The sequence below is a fragment of the Gambusia affinis genome, linkage group LG15, assembly GCF_019740435.1.
Source record: "Gambusia affinis linkage group LG15, SWU_Gaff_1.0, whole genome shotgun sequence".
NCBI classification, from domain to species: domain Eukaryota; kingdom Metazoa; phylum Chordata; class Actinopteri; order Cyprinodontiformes; family Poeciliidae; genus Gambusia; species Gambusia affinis.
The window spans coordinates 26,405,310-26,427,687 of record NC_057882.1 but is presented as its reverse complement, the minus strand read 5'-3'; the positions used below and the strand labels follow the sequence as shown (position 1 = coordinate 26,427,687).

Genomic DNA, 22,378 nt, shown 5'->3' with positions numbered 1-22,378 from the left:
TATATAAAGTGGAAAAAAATGTAAAATACTTGAATGAGAGCTTGTATTATAACATTTAATATTCATAATATCTGCTTTGTAGGCTGATGTGATTCGCTATTAGTGTTATTTGTAATTTGTAGTAATTATGCTTTATTCTTTAATAAAGAAAAAAAAAAACTGAAAACAGACAAAAAACCTGAAAGTGGAGCTGGAGAGTGATTAATGACGGAGCAGGAAGTTCCTCTGTGATTGTTCAGGGCTCAGCGGGTTTCCTGTGGCTTCCTCTTCCTCTTCCTCTTCCTCAGTGCTGTTAAATCCATATCTTTGCTTCATCAACTTGTAGATTTTTGGGAAAAAAAATTCACAGATGAAATCTCTGGGTTTCCATATTTCAGAGAAGAACTGAAATATTCTCCTCAGTTCTGATCATAAAGTCTGAATATTACAAAATTAAAGTCATATAAGATGCAAAATAACAAAAACAAAGTAGTAATATTACCAGAATACAGAACACAAAAAGTCGCAATGAAACCAAAATAAATGAACAAAAAAAGGTTTATTACCTGCATTATTTTAAACAAAACTGTTATTTCAGTCTTAAAGATTTAAATTCTCCACTTCAGAAACAAAAGGATGAAAATGTCTGCAGTGACACTGAAACATTTTAATGTTCCTGTGAAAATATTCTGCATGTTCTGGATCCGAAGTAGAAAATGGAACCGATCAACTGGATTCATGACAAAGTTACAGCCGGAGATGGTCAACATTTCCTTTATCAAATAATTAACATGCTAACAAATCAAAGGTTAAGGCTCCCACAATGACCGGGACCGCTGAGTGGGGAGGTCAGAGGTCATCACTGGCCCTTCTTGGGGGTTTCGGGGATGCTGTGGGTGAGCGGGGTCAGGCTGGTGAGCAAGGTGTGCCGCTCGTACTGCTTCGTCTGCCGGAACCGGGAGTCGGTGCCGTGCAGCCGGTCCAGAACGCCGAACACGCCGAAGCACTGGTTGAACCTGGAACCAGGAGAGGCACAGATCAACCACCGGGCCGGGGGCCAAACACGGGCCGGGGGCCAAACACGGGCCGGGGGCCAAACACGGGCCGGGGGCCAAACGCGGGCCGGGGGCCAAACACGGGCCGGGGGCCAAACACGGGCCGTGTGGCCCTCCAGCCTGCAGAACTCACCAATCAATCACAGTCTACGGGTGTCTGCATTTTTCACGCTAACGCATTTATGAGTTTATTCCAGATTTTCTGTAGAAATGGGCAAAAACATTGAATGATACTAATTCCCACCAGCAGGGGGCAGCATTACTGCTGTCTCACCCTGACTTCACTTATCCTCATATGAGCACAAACATTACAAAATGTCGCAAATATTTCTAAATTATCTTCACAAAAATGGATTTTGATTGAATTCTGGAGAGACCAACATGAAAAGAAGTTTAATATTTGAATTTGTTATTGAAACCAGAGACGGATGTTAATGTTTCATCCCTACATCTGCGATGATTGTGAATGAACACATGAGTGAAGGGAACGGTTCGGGTCGTGGGATCGGTTCGGGTCGTGGGATCGGGTCGTGGGATCTGTTCGGGTCGTGGGATCGGTTCGGGTCGTGGGATCGGGTCGTGGGATCGGGTCGTGGGATCTGTTCGGGTCGTGGGTTCGGTTCAGGTCGTGGGATCGGTTCGGGTCGTGGGTTCGGTTCGGGTCGTGGGATCGGTTCGGGTCGTGGGATCGGTTCGGGTCGTGGGTTCGGTTCGGGTCGTGGGATCGGTTCAGGTCGTGGGATCGGGTCGTGGGATCGGGTCGTGGGATCTGTTCGGGTCGTGGGATCGGTTCGGGTCGTGGGATCGGGTCGTGGGATCTGTTCGGGTCGTGGGATCGGTTCGGGTCGTGGGATCGGGTCGTGGGATCGGGTCGTGGGATCTGTTCGGGTCGTGGGTTCGGTTCAGGTCGTGGGATCGGTTCGGGTCGTGGGATCGGTTCGGGTCGTGGGTTCGGTTCGGGTCGTGGGATCGGGTCGGGTCGTGGGATCGGTTCGGGTCGTGGGTTCGGTTCGGGTCGTGGGATCGGGTCGGGTCGTGGGATCGGGTCGGGTCGTGGGTTCGGTTCGGGTCGTGGGATCGGTTCGGGTCGTGGGATCGGGTCGGACGGAGTCAGACTGACCGCAGGTGGTGGAAGTCGTGGAACTCGGGCGAAGGCAGGAAGGGCAGGTGGTACCCGCAGTGGGAGATGGTGGTGCTGACCAGAGCCAGGCAGTACCACACACTGGTGGTGGTGATGTGGGACCCCAGCAGGACGGGTCCGATCACCACTGGCAGCATGTTGGAGATCTGAGGGACACGCAAACATGCAAAACATTTTGTTACATTAAAATACAGATGAACCTCCTGATGGACCGGTCGACCCGGTTCTACTGGAACCAGAACATCTGCTCCAGCTCCAGCTGCTGTGGTTCTCTGAGTCAAACTGACCAAACCCTCAGAGCAACCTGTGGCTGAAAAACATGTTTCTATATCAGTCGATATTGATAATTGATTAATTTTTTGTTTTAAATATCTGAAATCTTGTCAAACTGGAGATGACATTTTCCAGTTTTCACTTCCTGCTGGTTATTTTTAAGAAGTTATCTAAGAATAAACCTGAAACTGCAAGTTATTGAACAGGTTGTTGCTAGGTAACCAAAGAGCAAAAGGTCAGCAGCTAAAGTCTTTTCCTACATCTCCCAGAATGCTTTGTGGTTCTGGATTGGAGTTCAGTTCAAATGTATTTTCTATTGATCATGGATCTATCATGTATTATTTCTCCGGTCCTAGCATTAGCCTAGCAGCAGCATTAGCCTAGCAGCAGCATTAGCCTAGCAGCAGCATTAGCCTAGCAGCAGCATTAGCCTAGCAGCAGCATTAGCCTAGCAGCAGAAAAAACTTGTGGTCTTCAGCCAAAAACACTAAAATCTGACGCCTCCATCTTGTTTCCATCTGGTGAAGAAGGAAGTTGCTCTCAGTGTCTTCAGAGGTTTTTGTGTGGTTTCCTTCAGTGGTTGTTGGTGCAGCGCCCCCACAGGCCAGGAGGGGAACAGGCTGGTTTGACTCAGAACCACAGCAGATGATGGAGTTCTGGTTCCAGTAGAACCGGGTCGACCGGACTGAAGGAGGAAAATCATCCTGAGTCAATCTACTAGCAGTAAACAAAGAGAAAATGGCGGCTGTACCACATGCTCCAGAGGATGAGCGTAGATGGAGATGACACCGATGGGAGCGGTCCACTCATGGTGCTGCTTGTGGAAATGCTTGTAGAGGCTGGGATGGTGGAACAACCTGAGGAACCACAGACTGATCAGCAAACGAACTGGTTCCCAGTATATCCCCTGTATATCCCAGCAGGCGCTGGGGGGCGTTTGCTGCCCACAGAGTCAGCCGCGTCCCCCTGGACTGGAAGCTGTTGGGTGTTTTTTAAAGTGTTCAATAACTGTTATTCTCTATCGGTTTGATACAGTAGCAGCTTCTGCACTTCCCATATCTGAGACTTCTGTCACTTTTTCAGCCATTAAAACTGTTTAACCACAAAACGCAAAGAACTTTGCACAGTTTTTCTCCTAAATTAACCGAATGAGTTGAGTAAAGCTGCTTGATGCAGGTAATGTTAGCTAAAAGATGACTAGCTAATGTTAGCTAGAGGATGACTAGCTAATGTTAGCTAGAGGATGACTAGCTAACACCAATACAGCACCTTAAGCTTGTTAACTTGTAGCTTTTAGGTTACTGATGTTGTTTATGTTCAAAAATGGGTTTTACTTGTTATATTGAGTAACTTTTTTTATACTGAGTAGTTTTACTGCACTGTACCTTTTTCTTTTACTTGAGTTATATTATTATTGCAATGTATTCATTTAGTCCCCCAAAATAAGCCGATGTTCCCCGTGTTAAACTCGTCTGGAGCCAGGCCTGTATCCCAGTAGCTGGTCCCAGTATATCCCAGTAGCTGGTCCCAGTATATCCCAGTAGCTGGTCCCAGTATATCCCAGTAGCTGGTCCCAGTATATCCCAGTATATCCTGCCTGTGTGAGTAGTAGAACAGGATCTCCTCCAGCATGGAGAACACGGCGAGCTCCATCAGGCCGCGGTGGAAGGTGGGCAGCTCCGGGCCGCAGGGCCGGCCGGTCCGGCTGGCCAGCAGGTAGACCAGAACCACCATGGGCCCGGAGATCATCACCTGGTTGAACAGGACGGTCCGAACCGCCTGCCGCAGCTTGGCCGGGTCCACCTGCAGGAACAGACATTGGTCACGATTTGCTGCTAAATGCAGCTTTTTCTACTTTTATTCACATTCCAAATGATTTTCTATGTAATAAATAAATTTTATTAAAACAAATTGGTCTCAGCAACAAGAACAATCTGGATTATTTTCCTTAAAACTATTTTCCTGCATCGACTGATTGTGATGTAAAATCAGATCCATAATGTTGGTGAATTTCAGTCAGAATTATTTTTTTTCATTTAAAAACTTGAATTAAAGTAACAGTTAACTGCTTTTGAGGTTCTTAGTTTCTCATTAATAGGGTCAAAACTTTGCCCATATTCTGATCATGTTTCCATTAAATAATAAACTAAATTAAAATCACATGAATAAATTTGTTCACATAAGTCATAACAAAAATACGCAGCATCATCACTTCCTGCCTTCTTCTTTGTGGTCTCCAGCAGTAGTAACTTCCTGTTTGTGAAAATTGTTTCTGTTGCACTGTAGGGAAATGGAGAGTTCAAAACCTTTTTATTGAAAAACTTGAACTTTTTAAATTGAACATTTTAATTCAGGAAATGTAAAATCCAATCAGGTGACTGGAAACGCAGCGGCAGACATTTTGTTTCCTCAGTGTCTGTAAATATAAAACCTGCAGCTGGAGTCAGGGAGTGAACTTCCTGTTCAGCGTGTTCTGGACCTAATCGCTGATCAATAATCACTCTTGTTTATCTGTGAGTCAGACCGACGAACCGATGATGTCCTTTCTGATCATCTGAGGACATTATCGTTTAATTCTGCCGCGCGTCAAGGCTGATCGGGTCGGTAGAACGCCGAGTTGCTCCAATCTAGAATCTGAAGTCTAGAATGGGGATTATTCAGCATGTTGGATCGTTTTGGATTATCACATCCTGTGGTTTTTTCCCCAGAAGGAGTGAGAGCGCCGCCTGCTGGATGTGACAGCAGCCAATCAGGAAGCAGAGCCCCAAACAGGACAGTTACCATGGTAACCCAGAGATCAGAGACCAAATGTGGAAAAGTTTATTCAAGGAACATCGGCAGAAACGAGTTAATAAATCCAGTAACTTGTCAGATTCATTAGCAAACGATAACCAACAGCTTCTTCATAAAAGTGTGAATTTTCTTCCACTAACGGCTGTTTTTAGATAAATGTAATGGATTTTGCACTCAAGTCGCTAAATGTTTTTATGAGCTAAAAAAATCTTCACAGGGCCGCACAGCGTTCATCCAAGGGCCACAAACGGCCCCCGGGCCGCACTTTGAGCACCCCTGAGGTAGACTGTAGCTCTGACTAGTAAAACATTCACTGATGTTTGGTTCAAACGCCGAGATTTAAAATTAGTGGCTTTTTCTGTCATTTTCTGCTCATTAATTTCAGTGGAATCAGAAAAACAGAAAAGATTGAATCATAATTAAATTTGAAACAAAAATGAACAGAAAATCATTTTAATTCAACAGATCGACTCTCATCCCGTCACTCGTTAGTCCAGAACTTTCTCCGTTTGTTTTGTCGTTTCCAATTGAATCCGAACCGTCGCTGCGGCTTCTGCATCGTCGGCCATGTTTGTTTACTCGAACGTTTTACTGGACTTTCTGTCTGGACTCCGACGCTGCCGAGTGAAACCGGTTGGTGCGGCTGGACGCCTCAAGCGGACGGCTCTGGGTTTTTAATGGGATTCTGTGCGGTCGCTCAGGTTTAGAAAATCAGTCGATTAGTCCAGAACCTGAACCTACCGGATCGTTCCTGCCCTCCTGGATCCGGTACCGGGTGATGAAGGACGGTTTCCCAGACGTGTCCACCAGCAGCAGCAGGCCGTTCAGCAACCAGAACATCAAGGTCGGGGCCAGCATGGTTCCTGTCCCAGATGAAACAAACCGGGTCCAAAACGTGGTGAAACAATAAACTTCATTAAATTTGATTTAAATCAACCAAATATTCAGATTTCTGTTGAAAATAGATCTTTGAATCATTGTAGATATTATTATCAGGTCCAAAGAGTTTGGGATTATTTCCTGGAGATGCTTTATGTTTGAGGAAATGTCGATGTTCCAGGTTCTAGTTTCTCTAAAGTCGAGATGAAAAGAGAATTATTGGGAATCTATTTTTGCACCTCATTATTATTTCATTTATCTATAAAAATTATTTCTGTCAAAGATGGAAAATGATCCACAACTTGTGCATCAGATTTCCTCCAGACTAGAACTGAAGTCAGGAGGGCCGCATACGGTCCCTCAGCGGGCCGCCATCGGCCCCCGGGCCGCACTTTGGGCATCACTGGTTTACAACATTTAAGAAAAACCAACAAAAATAAATTGATAAGGATTCAGATCCTGTAAGTTATCAGAAAACAGGTTTAGTTACTAAAATAAACTTTTCAATAATATTCCAATTTATTAAATATTCCTAGATATGAGTTTCACTTTTTAAATTAAATTGTAAACTGAATTAATTTTAAATCTGTGCAGCTGGTCAAGTTTCTGGAGCTGACGCAATAAAATACAAAAATCCATATAAAATATTGGATTATTATTACTAAGATTTGCTTAACAATAATTAACTGCTTACAAGGAAATATGAGTTGAATATTCAATCCAGAAAGTTTTTGGGTCTGACCTTTGACCCAGCTGACATCTGAATGAACCGGTTCATGAAGCTGCAGCGACCTTTGACCTTTCCCTTTTCTCAGTCTTTGACCCGCAGTAATCTAATCCTCATTTACAACTCCTGGGATTAAATTACGTTTGTTTCCGTCATAAATCTGACGGACGCAGATCGATAGAGATTCTCCAACCTCACAGTTTCACAAACTGACGGTAAAAATATTCATTTCACCCTGAGATCAGTGACCTTTGACCTGGAATGTAGATTCTCTAGCATTAATTTTCTTACCTAAGAAGAACAAAGCAGCATCATGACCTTCAAACTGCAGGTAAACCTTCGTCCACAAATTCTGCCAGAAATCTCCTGAAGCTCCCCAGAATCTCTGAAGATGCCTGGAGCCAGAGGTCAGAGGTCAGAGGTCACCATTCACACACACACTCACCCCTAGGGAGAATTTAGAGAGACCAGTTAACCTGACAGTCATGTTTTTGGACTGTGGGAGGAAGCTGGAGAACCCGGAGAGAACCCACCATGCACAGGGAGAACATGCAAACTCCATGCAGAAAGACCCCGGGCCGGGAATCGAACCCAGGACCTTCTTGCTGCAAGGCAACAGCTCTACCCACTGAACCACTGTGCAGCCCATGCACAAACATAATGTTTAATATTTAATATCTGTAATTTAAATATTGTTTCAATCTGGATGTGAGAAAAACATTTTATTAACTGTGAGGGGAAATTTATTACCAGCAGAAAAACAGAAAACCTGTTCATTAGTGATGCTGATTATAATATAAATCTATTTTGTTCATGTTAAATAAAAAGGATTGAAGACATTCATACAATAATTATCCTTTATTTCAGTTTTTACAGTGAAAAATTCTTAGTCCAAACCAGAGGTGGCGCTAGACTTCTTTGTTCTGCCTCATTTTGATGGACAGCATCAAAAATCCGTCATGTTCTGTTTTTATATATGATATAAATGTGGCATTTTGATGCAGTTCAGTTCATTTTCACCTGGTTGAACCTGAATCCAGATCCCGTCACACAGCTAACATTTTCTCCGCAGTGACACAAACAAATCCATCCTGCAGCTGCGGCTGCAGCTGGTCCAGAATGCTGCTGCTGGAGTTCTGACTAAAACCAGGAAGTTGGACCAAAGCAGCGTTCTGGACAAGAACCAGGAAGATGGAGCACATCGCACCAGATCTCCAGCGCTGGTAGCACTGTGGCTCTAATTAACTTCTGCACTTTCATTTATTTCCTCAAGATAAACTCTGGGCTCCTCTGATTGGACTATGAACGGATTAACACAACGTTTCATCTCTTTAGTTTCTCTGGTCTGGAATTAAAGGGTTAACATTAAATGATTGATCATTTGATCAGTTACTCAGTTCTTGAGTCGACTTTTTACCAAATACCTTTTACTTTTATTTGAGCAATTTTTTGTATTCTTCATCCTCCTCTGGTCTAATTGTAATGAATAATATTAATTATTTACATGAAAATGTGACAGTTTTAAGCCTGTGGCTAATTTCCATCTCCTGTGAATTTATTGTTACTACTACTAATAATAATAATAATTATTATTACAGTAATCCCTCGTTTATCGCGGGGGTTACGTTCCGAAAATGACCCGCGATAAGTGAAATCCGCGAAATAGAAAACTTTTTTTTTTTTTTTTACAATTAGCAACTATTACATGTATACAAATACAGTGACTGACGTGTAGGCCGTTTCACTGCTCTTCAGACTGGGCCGCTGCATCCTGACTGCGCTCTGCAGTGTTCTCTTCTTCTGAAGCCCGCGGTGCAGGTGTGTTTGTTCGGGAGAAGAACATAGTGATAAGCAGCTGTTGTCGCTCTTTTTTATTCTTTGCAAAAAGATCCTTGTACACCGACATGCCACCATCGATTACGTTGGAGAACTGTAATGAACGGCTCATCAAAGGGTCCCATTCCTCAGCTACTCGCTTAAGTTCAGTGGCCATTCGCACCATGGTTGCTAAGCGACCAAGCGTTAGTCCTTCCAGTAATTCGTAGCATGTTTTGATACAAGAAGCGGGAGTGAGTTTTTAGCGAATCAGAATGCAGAGCACAATGCACCAAAAAAAAAAAAAAAAAAAAAAAAAAAGCATTATTAAAATCCGCGAAATAGCGAATCCGCGATAAGTGAACCGCGAAGTGGCGAGGGATCACTGTATTATTATTATTATTATTAGTAGTAGTAGTATTATTATTGTTATTGCTATTACTATTATTGCTATTGTTATTGCCTCAAAAGGTGCTGTGATGCTGTAGTTAGCCTTGTTAGCTGTTAGCTAGGTGCTGTGATGGTCGCAGTTAGCCTGGTTAGTTGTTAGCTAGGTGTTGTGATGGTCGTAGTTAGCCTGGTTAGCTGTTACCTAGGTGCTGTGATGGTCGTAGTTAGCCTGGTTAGCTGTTAGCTTGGTGCTGTGATGGTCGTAGTTAGCCTGGTTAGTTGTTAGCTAGGTGTTGTGATGGTCGTAGTTAGCCTGGTTAGCTGTTAGCTAGGTGCTGTGATGGTCGTAGTTAGCCTGGTTAGCTGTTAGCTAGGTGCTGTGATGGTCGTAGTTAGCCTGGTTAGCTGTTAGCTTGGTGCTGTGATTGTCGTAGTTAGCCTGGTTAGTTGTTAGCTTGCTGGTGTGATGGTCGTAGTTAGCCTGGTTAGTTGTTAGCTAGGTGCTGTGATGGTCGTAGTTAGCCTGGTTAGTTGTCAGCTAGGTTTTGTGATGGTCGTAGTTAGCCTGGTTAGCTGTTAGCTAGGTGCTGTGATGGTCGTAGTTAGCCTGGTTAGCTGTTAGCTTGGTGCTGTGATGGTCATAATTAGCCTGGTTAGCTGTTAGCTAGGTGCTGTGATGGTCGTAGTTAGCTTGGTTAGCTGTTAGCTTGGTGCTGTGATGGTTGTAGTTAGCCTGGTTAGCTGTTAGCTAGGTGCTGTGATGGTCGTAGTTAGCCTGGTTAGTTGTTAGCTTGCTGGTGTGATGGTCGTAGTTAGCCTGGTTAGTTGTTAGCTAGGTGCTGTGATGGTCGTAGTTAGCCTGGTTAGTTGTCAGCTAGGTTTTGTGATGGTCGTAGTTAGCCTGGTTAGCTGTTAGCTAGGTGCTGTGATGGTCGTAGTTAGCCTGGTTAGCTGTTAGCTTGGTGCTGTGATGGTCATAATTAGCCTGGTTAGCTGTTAGCTAGGTGCTGTGATGGTCGTAGTTAGCTTGGTTAGCTGTTAGCTTGGTGCTGTGATGGTTGTAGTTAGCCTGGTTAGCTGTTAGCTAGGTGCTGTGATGGTCGTAGTTAGCCTGGTTAGCTGTTAGCTTGGTGCTGTGATGGTTGTAGTTAGCCTGGTTAGCTGTTAGCTAGGTTTTGTGATGGTCGTAGTTAGCCTGGTTAGCTGTTAGCTTGGTGCTATGATGGTCGTAGTTAGCCTGGTTAGCTGTTAGCTTGGTGCTGTGATGGACGTAGTTAGCCTTGTTAGCTGTTAGCTTGGTGCTATGATGGTTGTAGTTAGCCTGGTTAGCTGTTAGCTTGGTGGGTTAGGGTTAGGGTTACCAGGTCAGTGAGTTTCCAAAAGCAGCCAGGAACAGGATTCCAGATCCGATGACAAAAGCAGCCTTCTTCACAGAATCCCACAGTCCTCCTGCTGATTCCTGGAAAACAAACCAGCGCCGTGAACAACAAAGCAGCGTCAGCGTTCACCGGGCAAACAAAACACCAAATATCCAACCAGAAATTCTGCTATAGATTACAGAGCAAACATGTCTTAGTTCCCTGGAAATAAAAACAACCTACAAATAACAGCAAGAGCTTAACTTAATAATTCCTTAGTATTGATGAAAAAGTTTCAGTTCCACTGACAAATTATTTCATTCGTAGCAAGATATTTTTCTCTTTTAAAGTGAAATAATCTGCCAATGACACCATAACTTTTTCACCAAAATTAATAAGTTATTAACTTTAAAAAGCTTCTGTATCTTGCTGAAAAGTAACAGTTTTGTTTTATTTCAAGTGAGGCAGACCAAACCTACTTGGTCAGACCTTATGTTTTTACAGTGCATAACGGTGACAAATAAACTGTAAAACAAGTGGCTGCCAACAGTTGGTCCAGCGGTGCATTCAAAGACAGTACGACATTCTCCTTCTCGGCAGTGGGAGGCGTCCAGTCAGCAGGGATTAAATTCCAGTCGCATTCCTCAGGCTTTCACCTCGGCCACCTCTACTGTAACCATGGCAACTGCGGGAACAGCGCCGCCTGCAATGTCTCGGGTGTTTCTGCGTTTCCTCTCGGTTCGAACAGAACAAGTTCTGGTTTCATTTTCACCAAATTAAACCATAAACTTTAAGTTCATCATTACACTGTAAACAATCATCATTCATTCTCTGCTTCCTGCTTCACCGATGAAAACACTTTAAAATGTTACTAGTCAGATTGAGCTTGTTGTTATGTAACAAACTCAATAAAATAAATATGAAGGTCTTAATAATCAGAAGGTTTTTGGAGTTCCAGGTTTTTATTACAGCTTAGTTTTATTTTGGTGTGACTTTCTGTTTTATTCTGTTTTAATTAGTTAAATATTATTTAGTTTTAGTTGTTTTTTTCATACTTTGGTTCATTTTTAGGTGCAGAATTTAAAAAGCTCAAAGTATTGTGATTATGTAAACATTGATTGGGTTACGAATATTCAACAGAAGAAACTGTTTTAATAAAAATATATTTAATTATTGTTGAATTCTGGAGTTTTCTAGCAACTTTTGTGACCAGTGAATGTAATTTACTGACGCTTGTTGGAGGGAATAAAAACTAATTTCACATCAGTTTGAAATGCTAATAAATAGATTCATAAACACCAAAACAAAGGATAATATTTCTATAATTTCAGTATGTTTTATAAATGCATGACAATAGTTCTAGTTAGTTTTTTCTCCATTAACAATCACATTTTTATTTATTTAGTTAATAAAAATGTTTTTCTCTATTTCAGTTTTCTTTATTTCATTAGTTTTAATAACTATAATAACTTTGGTGAATAGTGATGATATAATATTGTATATAAATACCGTTGATAATTTACCTCCAATTTAGCTCAAAAGGAAGTTTTTCAATATAGTAAGTTTTATAAAGATTATTAATAAATTATGACAAGGCAGAAATGAAGATGGCATGTCACAAACTGAACTTTTAAAGCTGCCGAAACAAAACAAACCTAATAGATGAACCTTAAATATTTCAGCTGGTATTTTTATAGAAAACTAAAGTTTTATTAAAACCAAATGATTATGAAAACAATCTAAAGACAAAAGGCAAAGAAATAAAAATAAGAGGTCAGGTTAATGACTCGGCCTTTTGTGAAACTGACAATCTGCTTCTTAACTTGTTACATAACTGAAGATTGTTTTCTGACAGAAACCGAAATTTATTTCACTAAATTCATCCAACAGTCAGAAATATTAAAATAGATGTGAGCACAAAGCAGCACAAACCACACAGATTATATACATCACTAAAATAATTGACATTAAATTAATTATCACCACAGTTAGCAAACTGTTGCCTAGCAGTTTGCTAACTGCAGGTTGAGCTTGTTGTTATGTAACAAACTCAATAAAATAAATATGAAGCAGTTTTTCAAGCAGCTAGCTTGAAAAATTAACCAGTGAACCGAACGCTACAGAGCCAAAAGTTAAAAATCTACTATTCTGAGTAAATTAGTAACAACATTTTTATCATTTCTACTAAATTTAACATTTTTATTCTACACTGCAAAAATTCAAAATCTCACCAAGTAGTTTTGGTTTAGATTAGTGTGAATATCTTAAAACACTACAAATAAAACTAAACTTTTCAGCTTATATTGACAAAAAATGACTAATATAAGTGAAATAATCTACACTGTTAGACTTTTTATTGTAATTTTACAGTACCTTACTGGCAACACTGTTGCCAGTAAGTTACTGTAGAATGGTAATTACAGTAACTTACTGGCAACAGTGTTGCCAGTAAGTTGCCAGCAAGGTACTGTAATTACCATTCTACAGTACCTTACTGGCAACAGTGTTGCCAGTAAGGTACTGTAATCACCATTCTACAGTAACTTACTGGCGACTTACTGGCAACAGTGTTGCCAGTAAGTTACTGTAATCACCATTCTACGGTAACTTACTGGCAACTTACTGGCAACAGTGTTGCCAGTAAGTTACTGTAATCACCATTCTACAGTAACTTGCTGGCAACTTACTGGCAACAGTGTTGCCAGTAAGTTACTGTAATCACCATTCTACGGTAACTTACTGGCAACAGTGTTGCCAGTAAGTTACTGTAATCACCATTCTACAGTACCTTTACTGTTACGATATTTCACAGTTAATTTTTACTGAGTGTGATTTACAGTTATAACTGCTTTACTGTAAATGTAGTTTATAGCATAAAACTGTAAATGTATTTTATAGTAAAGCTGGTCTACTGTAAACTTGTTTCACAACATAATGTCAGTTTTACTGTAAATTAAAGTTTACATTTTTTAATACAAGAATATTTTACCATAAACTGAAAAGTTTCACAAAAGAAATTTTAGTCCAAGTACTGTGAATAAAAACAGGTATTTATTTTCAGCAGATTTGTTGAAATAAAATCCATTTATATATTCGCAATGTCATAAAGAACAAAGTCACAATATAATATACAATGTGCTATAAAACAACAAAACCATAGAACACACTACAGGTCATGTCAATATTTTTATGGCACATGTATGTAGCAACATGAACGTGTGCATCAAGTACCAGCCATAAACTATTAAAAGACTGACTTTTAAAAAATGTATAGAATATACTTAACTTCATTTAAAAAACCAGCAGAGGCTGCATTGTCAGAAAGCAGTTAACAGTAGCTTAAATGTGCTCTGTTACACAATACATCACAGTAACAGTGCAAGTGCGATAATGTACTATATGGTAGGCATTCATATCAATAAATATTGTTATATCAGATGCATTTCCTACATTAGAAGAACTTTTATTCCATTTGTCAAACAAAATCAGTGGGATCCATCTTGTGGAAGCTGAACTGTAAAGAATAAGACAGAAAATGTGGGAGGTCATGAGATGGTCAGGAAGTTATCTACATTTTCAAATCAACAGGAAGGCTGACAAATTAAACTGAAGTGACAATGTCCAAATGCATAAAACCATTGGCATAAAGCAGCATTAAGTTGATAATTTCTTTAAAAAAAAAATCAATTACACTGAAGTGATAATAGAAGCTGCATAAAGAATGAGCAGGACTGGCTTCACTTCAGGTTTTTGGATTGTTTATGGCAAAAGCAGTCAGTCAGTCTTCACTAATTCAAACGATTGCGTACTGTATTGAGACCCTGCAAATGTCCCCAAGGAGACGATGAAGTACAACATGTCATAACAATCTTTTTAGTCATTTTGTTGGTGCTGATGGATTACTGCAAAGGCGTGCCTAATAAACTGAAAACTGCATAGTATAAAAAAAACACCTCAATTAAACGACTACACACTTAAACATTTCTGTGATTTAGTAAGAGATGCAGCGACATCCACTTTTCCCACGGACACAGAAAAGATGCAGGCTACTCTAAAGGGCTATTGTGTAGGAATCACATGCCATTTATAAATAATCATTAAAATCATATTAAAAAGGCTAAAGTAAAGTCAGAACATGCAAGATAGGAGGAAAAGACAATAAAATAATAAACATTTGGTAAAATGCTTACCTAGTTGGAAGTCCTCTATTCAAATTCAGCGAGTCGTTTGAGGAAGGTGTTGATCCGGGAGTTGACACTGACTACTTTCCTCTTGACAAGACTTCCCATCTTGCAGCTTGTGCTGACTTTGGCTGTGCATTTGGTATCAACATCTGGATTGATCCTCACAAAGAATCTTTTAACAGAAATAAAATATATTAATTGTATTTTTTAAAATGAAGACATACAATACAGCAATCAGCTATGGTTCTTCATCATCAGTCAAACTGTCATTAAATTTTATTCATAAATGGCTTGGTGTAAAGTACTTACAGTTGTATCATCTCCAGCGTGGTGGATGCTGACTCCTGATACTCCAGATTGAAGTCATAATATGACCCAAAAAAGACAGCAAGGACACTGGCAAAGTCATGTAGTTGCTCAGGTTCGAAAAATACCTTCTCCTCCATACTGACCATCCACCAGGTTGCAGACATCAAGCTATTTCCTAAAATAGACAAACCCTTGTCAAGCTAATGCTAGTGAGTAAAAGTACAGACTACCATAACTATTACATACATTGCTACAAAAAAATTATAGTGATAGAAAATATTCCTCTTACCAAGCATGATTACCCTTGGTGTTGTAGGTAAGGTCATTTCCATCTCAACAGACATCTTGGTGGAAGATACCTTTGAAACATAAAAGGAAAACTCTTAATTATGAATTACTGGTAGTAATTTATATTTAAAGGGCCAGTTCACCCAGATTATAACAGGTTTTTGAGAACCTCACCCCAGAGACTAGACTAGACTTTACCCCTACATCCTGCTACCACTCTGAAACAACGGATGTGAATGACAGTTTGTGAGGCTAAATGAATTTTTTAAAGCATTACATTCCACAAATACAGTATCTGAATGGCTAAGTACAATATGGGTTAACAAAATGTTTGTAATTTGGGTGAATTGATCCCTTTAACAAATTAATTGAACAATTCTGATTTAAGATGTGTGTTTTAAGTTAAGAGTCGATATAAAATTACATCAACCAAGATGAAGATTGAGTCCTCTTTTTCTTCTAAATGTTATATTTTTCTCTGACGGAAGTAGGACATTGCTCTATTCCACAACGAACCGATAATTAGCTGTGTGTTGATGTTTCTTCACATGAGTACAAAATTCTCTAAATTCTGAAGTACAAATGCTGCAGAATTTACACCTGTACATAGTTGCACCTGTTAGTACTGACTTAACTTTAAATTTGTAAGAGCATGGTTTAAACAGGTGAACAGTCCTTATATGTAACCAGGGTTGGAAATTAACTTTTTTGTCCACCTGCCACTGTGGCTGAACCAACTCAAAAATAACAGAAACCACTTGAATGTTTTCCACCTTTGTCCTCATTTACAGACTCTTATACACTATGTTGGAGATGTAATGATACTTTAGCAGGCTAACTAGCTGTAGCAAGCTCAAAGTTATAGATTAGGTTAGCTGCTCCTCTACATTTCCAGATTATTTTGTGGCTTCAAATATGTTTGAAGAGCTGTCTTTTTACCTGTTGTCTTGTCTTTTCAAGAGTTGAAACTATGTTAGCACTCAGCAGGACAAAACTGCACAGCCACTTGGAGGGAAAAAGCTTGGGAGTTAAAAAAGTCATCTGACAAAAGAAAAAAAAGAACAACGTTAGAATTCATCCTTGTTGACCTAGCTAATCTGCACTCTTAACATTTGCAAGGTCATGGTTTAAACAAATGAACAGTTAGATGTATTTTAAAAAAAAGGGGGGGGGGGGGGATCAATTATCAGTTAACGTTATATTGTTCGACAAAGGATGTAACAACAATGCTAACAGACACTCATCACTGAGCTTATCTCAACCCAAAGCTAGTCGCTCGAGGAAGATTTAGCGGCAAAAGCCAAGCTAAAACCTTCGGTAAAATTAGCACCTTAGCTAACGTTAATTCGAACCAGCTCAAACAATAACACCATCATATTTTTCTATCTTTCACCTCATGCTAAGTTATAGCATTATAGCATGATGCTATAAGTTACGTTAGCTCCATCTAAAATATACATTGGCTTCAAACAGTTTTCTAAGTGTTTTTTTTACCTGTCTTGCGAAGAGCTGAAGCAGTGTGAGCCCACAGCGACAGAGCTGCACTTGCACTTGGACGGAAAAAGCTTCGGAGTTTAAAACAAACGTCATCAGAAAAACGTTGGAAGCCACCCTTGATGACGTAGCTAGATAAACTGCATATTAATGTTAGCTAGGATGTGAAAAAAACAAAAATACATGCTCTCTTTCTGCCTTAAAATATGTTAACCACTAAAGGAGTAAAAATACAGAAACAGAGAACCACGATGAAACATCTATGATGACCGTTGGAAATCAAATAGAATTCTTACATGGCCAGCGCAAAGACATTATTAGTACAGTACCACTACTGTAATGTGTAAACAGTAAATTACAACTTCAAAACATACAGTAAGTTACTGTAATGCTATGTACTATACCCATAATGCAATGCAAATTACAGTAACTAATTGTAAAGATGTTTTATGTTAGTTTACGCATTTTATGTATTTAGCTGTAAAAAATACAGTAAAGGCTAACAGTGCAAGATATTATAAATACAGTACCACTACTGCAATGTGTAAACAGTAAATTACTGCAACTTCAAAACATACAGTAAGTTACTGTAATACTATGTCCTTTACCCATAATGCAATGCAAATTACAGTAACTAATTGTAAAGATGTTTTATGTTAGTTTTACTGGGCATTTTGCGGTATTTAGCTGTAGAAAATACAGCAAAGGCTAACAGTGTACCGGTAGAACAATATAACTTATAATATGGGAAAAATGTTTTGCTTCACTGGGAGATTATTTCACTTATAACTAAAAGTTTTTCAGCAATATTAAGGAAATACTGACTTGAAACAAGCTCATCTCTGGCTAAAGTTACTTATAAGTGAGTTTCATTGTATTTCAAGTGAACTAAGATATTCAAACTAGAAACTAAAGCAAAAATACTTGGTTAGATTTTGTGTTTTTGCAGTGTACTTTCATCAAACTATAAACTATAACACCGTAATAAAGCATTTTATCAGCAGCAGTAATAATAATAGCTGTTGTTGTGTTTTAAATGAACTCTGTGTGTTAAACATTAAACTTGTGGTTTTACTCAGGACTTTGCGGCGATGCGCTCTCACCTGTTGGCCGCTGCCTGCTGAGCTCTTCTCAGCTCTCCCCGTCTCTGCAGACAAACAGAGACAGTGTTTCAAACTGGGTCAGTTTCACAACAGCATGAATGTAGGGGTCAGGGTCAGCGTCTCCACAGGAAACCAAAAGAAGAAGGTCTGCAGCCGCAACATGGCCGACAGCAGAGGACTGAAGGATTATTCTTAAGGTTTGAACTTAAAATGACCAAAAACATGTTGGAGTTTATGGTTTTATTGCCATTCTCCTGGTGAAGTTTAGGAGAATAAAAATACAGTTGCAGTAGTTGCTACACCCAAAGACTACCTGTTATTTTCACACAAGCATGTGACTCCTCAAATATCTGTTTTAATCTATTCATGGTACAATAATCATCTGAGTGCTGTCTGGAAAAAAATCTGAGCTGCAGGATTACACATAATCCTATTATAATCCATCTTTACAGTGAATGTGCATTTTTCCATCACATTAAATCAGCTAATGATTATTTTTAACAACAAATCTATTAAATAATTATTATCTCAAACATCAACTACCACTGAAAAACAAACCACTGTCTTTCTCCACCACAACAGTTTTATTTCAACGCTTCAAAATAATCAAAAATAAATATTTATTTTCCACATAAGGAACACAATAAAACAGTCATAACTGTGACGCATTTCCAGGCTTCATTTCTGCTGTAAACATTAATCCAACAGGAAACTCAAATGTCAGGTAAACTGGATTACACCTATTAAACCAAATGAAATGTATTTTTATTGTGAGTGGAAGGTTTTTAAATGTATTTTTAATGTTACAGAAAACAGAAGCACGGGGCGAAATGTTTGATTCTGTTTCTATGAGAACAGAATGATAGAAATCCATAAAGAAGCCAATAAACGGCGTTGAGTTTTTATTAAATGACTTTCAGACGGATATTATGACGGCAGGTTGGACAGAAACTCACCGCGGCTCTCCGTCTCCATGTTTCCCTGCGGTTTTTCCTCTCTGCTCCTCCTGCAGCAACCTGACACATGAACTCACAGCCGCAGTTTATTTACTTCTGAAGGACGCTCCTGATTGGCTGCTCCCTGGTCAGCTGACAAAGGCCGAACCCGGAAGTAAGCTCCCGCCTCTCCCTGTGTGTGTGTGTGTGTGTGTGTGTGTGTGTGTGTGTGTGTGTGTGTGTGTGTGTGTGTGTGTGTGTGTGTGTGTGTGTTTTCCTAGAGGTCAAAGGTTAAAGGTTGAGCTGCTCACTGTCTATAAATGATTGTAGGGGTCAAAGGTAATGAAAAACAACGCTTTAATCATTTTAATAAATACCAATTTTCACACTTAAACTACAAGGACTTACAATATGCAATAGAGGGAAATAATTATTCGGTCTTCTGCAGACTCAAACAAATTATCTTATGATTTTTTTATTCAATTTCATTTAATGAAGCAGATATTCTGTCTCTAAAAGTGAAAGATTTTTAACATTAGAGAACAAATCATAAGTGAACTGCTACAACTTGCAGCATATTTTGACAAATGGTATAAAATAAAGATATGAGCCATCTCTTTAGAATTACTTTTGGGATTGCTTCATTTAAACAAAATTGTGGGGAAAAGAAAGAAAATATCATTTTGTTCTTTAGAAACTGAACTACTGAAATTTTTAACAAAATGTTATTAACTAATAAAAACAGTTATCATAAATATCAGAAAAGGGTAAACTTCCTACCAACTGACATAAAAAACCGACAGCAGTTTTTGTTACTAAACTGAATCTGATTGAACTGAACTAGCTAGTTAGCTAACTACTTAGTTATATCAATAAAGCAAGCCTTAGTTTTGTAACGTGCATTGTGGCAAAGATGTTGCTGTATAAATAAAGATTATAAAATTACATAACTTATTAAACCATTCAGTTAATAAAATCTTTCAGAATCATTTTTATTTTCCTTCAACATTTTTTGGTCTTTTTCTATAAAATGTGTTTTTGTGAGCTGCTGACTTTGGCCAAAATATGGAAGTATTTATAGCCTTTAGCAGGCAGCCAGTCGGAGACGTGAGGCGTTGATGTTGCCGTTGTGTCTGAACTATCAGCTGCCGCTCCTCAATGTGCTGAACTTCATGTCCGGTGCTGCAAACACACGTGATTCTATTATCAGTCATAATCACTGTACTATCTTTAATTGCTAACAGAAATCTGGAAATTGTTTTTGAAAACAATTTCAAAAACATCTTTAAACAGGCCTGCAGAGAGCTGAGCTTAACTTTTCACAACAAAATTCATTTTCACGGGTTAGATTTAAAATCCCAGCAGTCAGATCATTTCTGAAAACTTTTATTACTCTTGTGCTGCACATGTGGCCCCTAAATGATGAAAGAACAACGTGTTAGATCAACATCACTGACTGATACTTTAACTGTTTACCTTCACTCCTCTGATCAGATAATAGAATATTTCCTCCAGCAAGACAATGAGCCAAAACACACCTGGTCACCTTATTGCTTGGCCTAGTCAAAGTTTGGACTGAAATCCCATTGAGAGGCTTTTTAATTACCTCAAGGAAACTTTGTGATGAAACTAGAAAATCTTCTGGTTTGACTGAAGATTCGACCAAATTCCTCCACACTGATGAAAAACATCGACTGTCAGTTTCTGCTCAAACACAAAACACAAAACACACCGGTGAGGTTTCATTATTATTATTATTATTATTATTATTATTATTATTATTATTATTATTATTATTATTATTATTATTATTAATTATATTATTTTTATTATTATTATTATTATTATTATTATTATTATTATTATATTATTATTATTATTAATTATATTATTATTATTATTATTATTATTATTATTATTATTATTATTAATTATATTATTATTATTATTATTATTATTATTATTATTAATTATATTATTATTATTATTATTATTATTATTATTATTATTATTATTATTATTATTATTATTATTATTATTAGATAGCTTTTTCTATTGGCTGATAGTTTATTTAGTTAGGTAACATGAAACATTCAAGCATGAAAATGTTCAGTTATTCTCAAATAGTTAAAACTTCAGCATTTTGCTTTAAATTCTTGCATAATAAGTTTTCCTCTTATCAACACAGATTTATTCTGTCTATAATATTTCTGTTTCTTATATTTTAATTTCTTTAGCTTCTGTTCCTCACACTGCAGGTCAAACTATCATCTGAGGTCATCAGTCAGTTTTGACTCCAGGTTAAAGTCCAATTCTGATATAATCCCAGTCGTGTCATTCCTGCCGTACGCCTCACCACCGTCTCACTGAACCTTATATGAACCTTAAAATTGTCCAAATTGAAATTACAAAAATAAATGTGCTTAATGAAAAGACGCCAATTTAAAAATAAACTCCAGTTTTGTGATAAAAAAGTTTTTGTGAGGATTTTTCAGATATATGGAAATAGATTTATGAGTCATATGATCACTATCTGGATGTTACTACTGGCAGAAACGCAGAAGAAAACGAGAGGACATGGAAGCAGGATGAGGTTTTTTTTTCTTTTGTAGCTGGCTCCACCATAACTCTATAATCTATCATTTTTCTATAAAATGGCCGACTACACTTTCCTGAAAACGCTGCAGTCACTCCCAAGTAGGCGGGGCTTGTGGCCAACTCTGATTGGCTGATCGATAATGAGCGCTAGATGCTGAATTATAAATATATTTCATGTAAATGTTTACATCCCTGATTTTTAATGTCTTATTGTGTGAACAAGCTTATTCATGTGTGATTTTGATTTAATTTCTTAATTATTGGAAACTGTTGTTTTTTGACATTAACTGAATGCATAAGCTTGAAATGGAACCGCAGCTGTTGTGTTGGTCCTGCATATAATTCTGCTGATATTTCAATAAATTTATGTAGTTCTTGAACGTGTTCAAAACAAACACATCAGGCCTTTTCCTGAAACCATCGTCTGATCATCAGGTTCACAGTTACACCTGCAATTAGGTTTAACTACAAGATATATAAACTAGTTTGTGTGTTTCCATAGCAAGCAGAACATCTTTTGCTTGTAATCAGATCTGATTGATAACTTCTGACATTACAGAGGATTCTGAATGCTGAAACTGTTTATTTCAATCCCAGCAGATCTTCAGGACGGATGGCTGTCAACACGCCGCTTTCTTCTGACCAGGTGGAGATAAACAAGAAATATATTCTGTTCATAGGTCTAATATTTTGGTAAAAATATTGTTCAGTTAATTTTGTTTAACTATCTATGATGTTTTTCTTTCTTTTTTGTAATTCTTTTGTCAAGTTGGATGCTTTCTGCAAACCTAACTTTTAGTCGGGGTTGAATCATTTTAGCTGCATGTGTATTTCCCAATAGTTGCTATAGCAACCATGTTGTGAACTGATAGACCAACCACGTTAGTTTACAGTATTTTTATCTAAAGTTGTATTTTGTGTGGTGTGTAGTTGATGCGCCAGCAGAAGACTGGAGTTAAATACACAGCTCAGCTGAGACCCCTGGTGGACATCTGGTGTCACTACACCCGGAATGCTGAGTTGTTATGCAAAGGGAGAGTTGCTGTTTTTTATTTTA

At 38.7% G+C, this 22,378-nt stretch overlaps 1 protein-coding gene and 1 long non-coding RNA gene across 2 annotated transcripts; one reads left to right on the top strand and one right to left on the bottom strand.

Annotated features, from left to right (window-relative positions):
* Positions 1-737: 737 nt before the first annotated feature.
* Positions 738-18,855, bottom strand: faxdc2 (fatty acid hydroxylase domain containing 2). Its single transcript, XM_044140490.1, has 9 exons — positions 18,745-18,855; positions 17,789-17,832; positions 10,414-10,511; positions 7,139-7,242; positions 5,983-6,104; positions 4,046-4,251; positions 3,200-3,305; positions 2,155-2,321; positions 738-995 (listed from the first exon to the last, which is right to left on the bottom strand). Exons 1-9 carry the CDS (start codon positions 18,761-18,763, stop codon positions 839-841), a joined length of 1,023 nt encoding a protein of 340 aa, XP_043996425.1. The 5' UTR covers positions 18,764-18,855; the 3' UTR covers positions 738-838.
* Positions 18,473-21,967, top strand: LOC122844751. The gene is made up of 3 exons (XR_006372929.1): positions 18,473-18,512; positions 18,709-18,898; positions 21,919-21,967. It is a non-coding gene; the product is annotated as an uncharacterized LOC122844751 (long non-coding RNA).
* The last annotated feature ends 411 nt before the right edge of the window (positions 21,968-22,378 follow it).

Excerpts from the sequence above, each read along its gene's own strand:
- faxdc2 (XM_044140490.1), bottom strand. Across the intron at positions 3,306-4,045 it reads CTGTTCTACTACTCACACAG|GTTGTTCCACCATCCCAGCC; the intron begins GCAGGATATACT and ends GTGGTTCCTCAG. Across the intron at positions 996-2,154 it reads CACGACTTCCACCACCTGCG|GTTCAACCAGTGCTTCGGCG; the intron begins GTCAGTCTGACT and ends TCCTGGTTCCAG.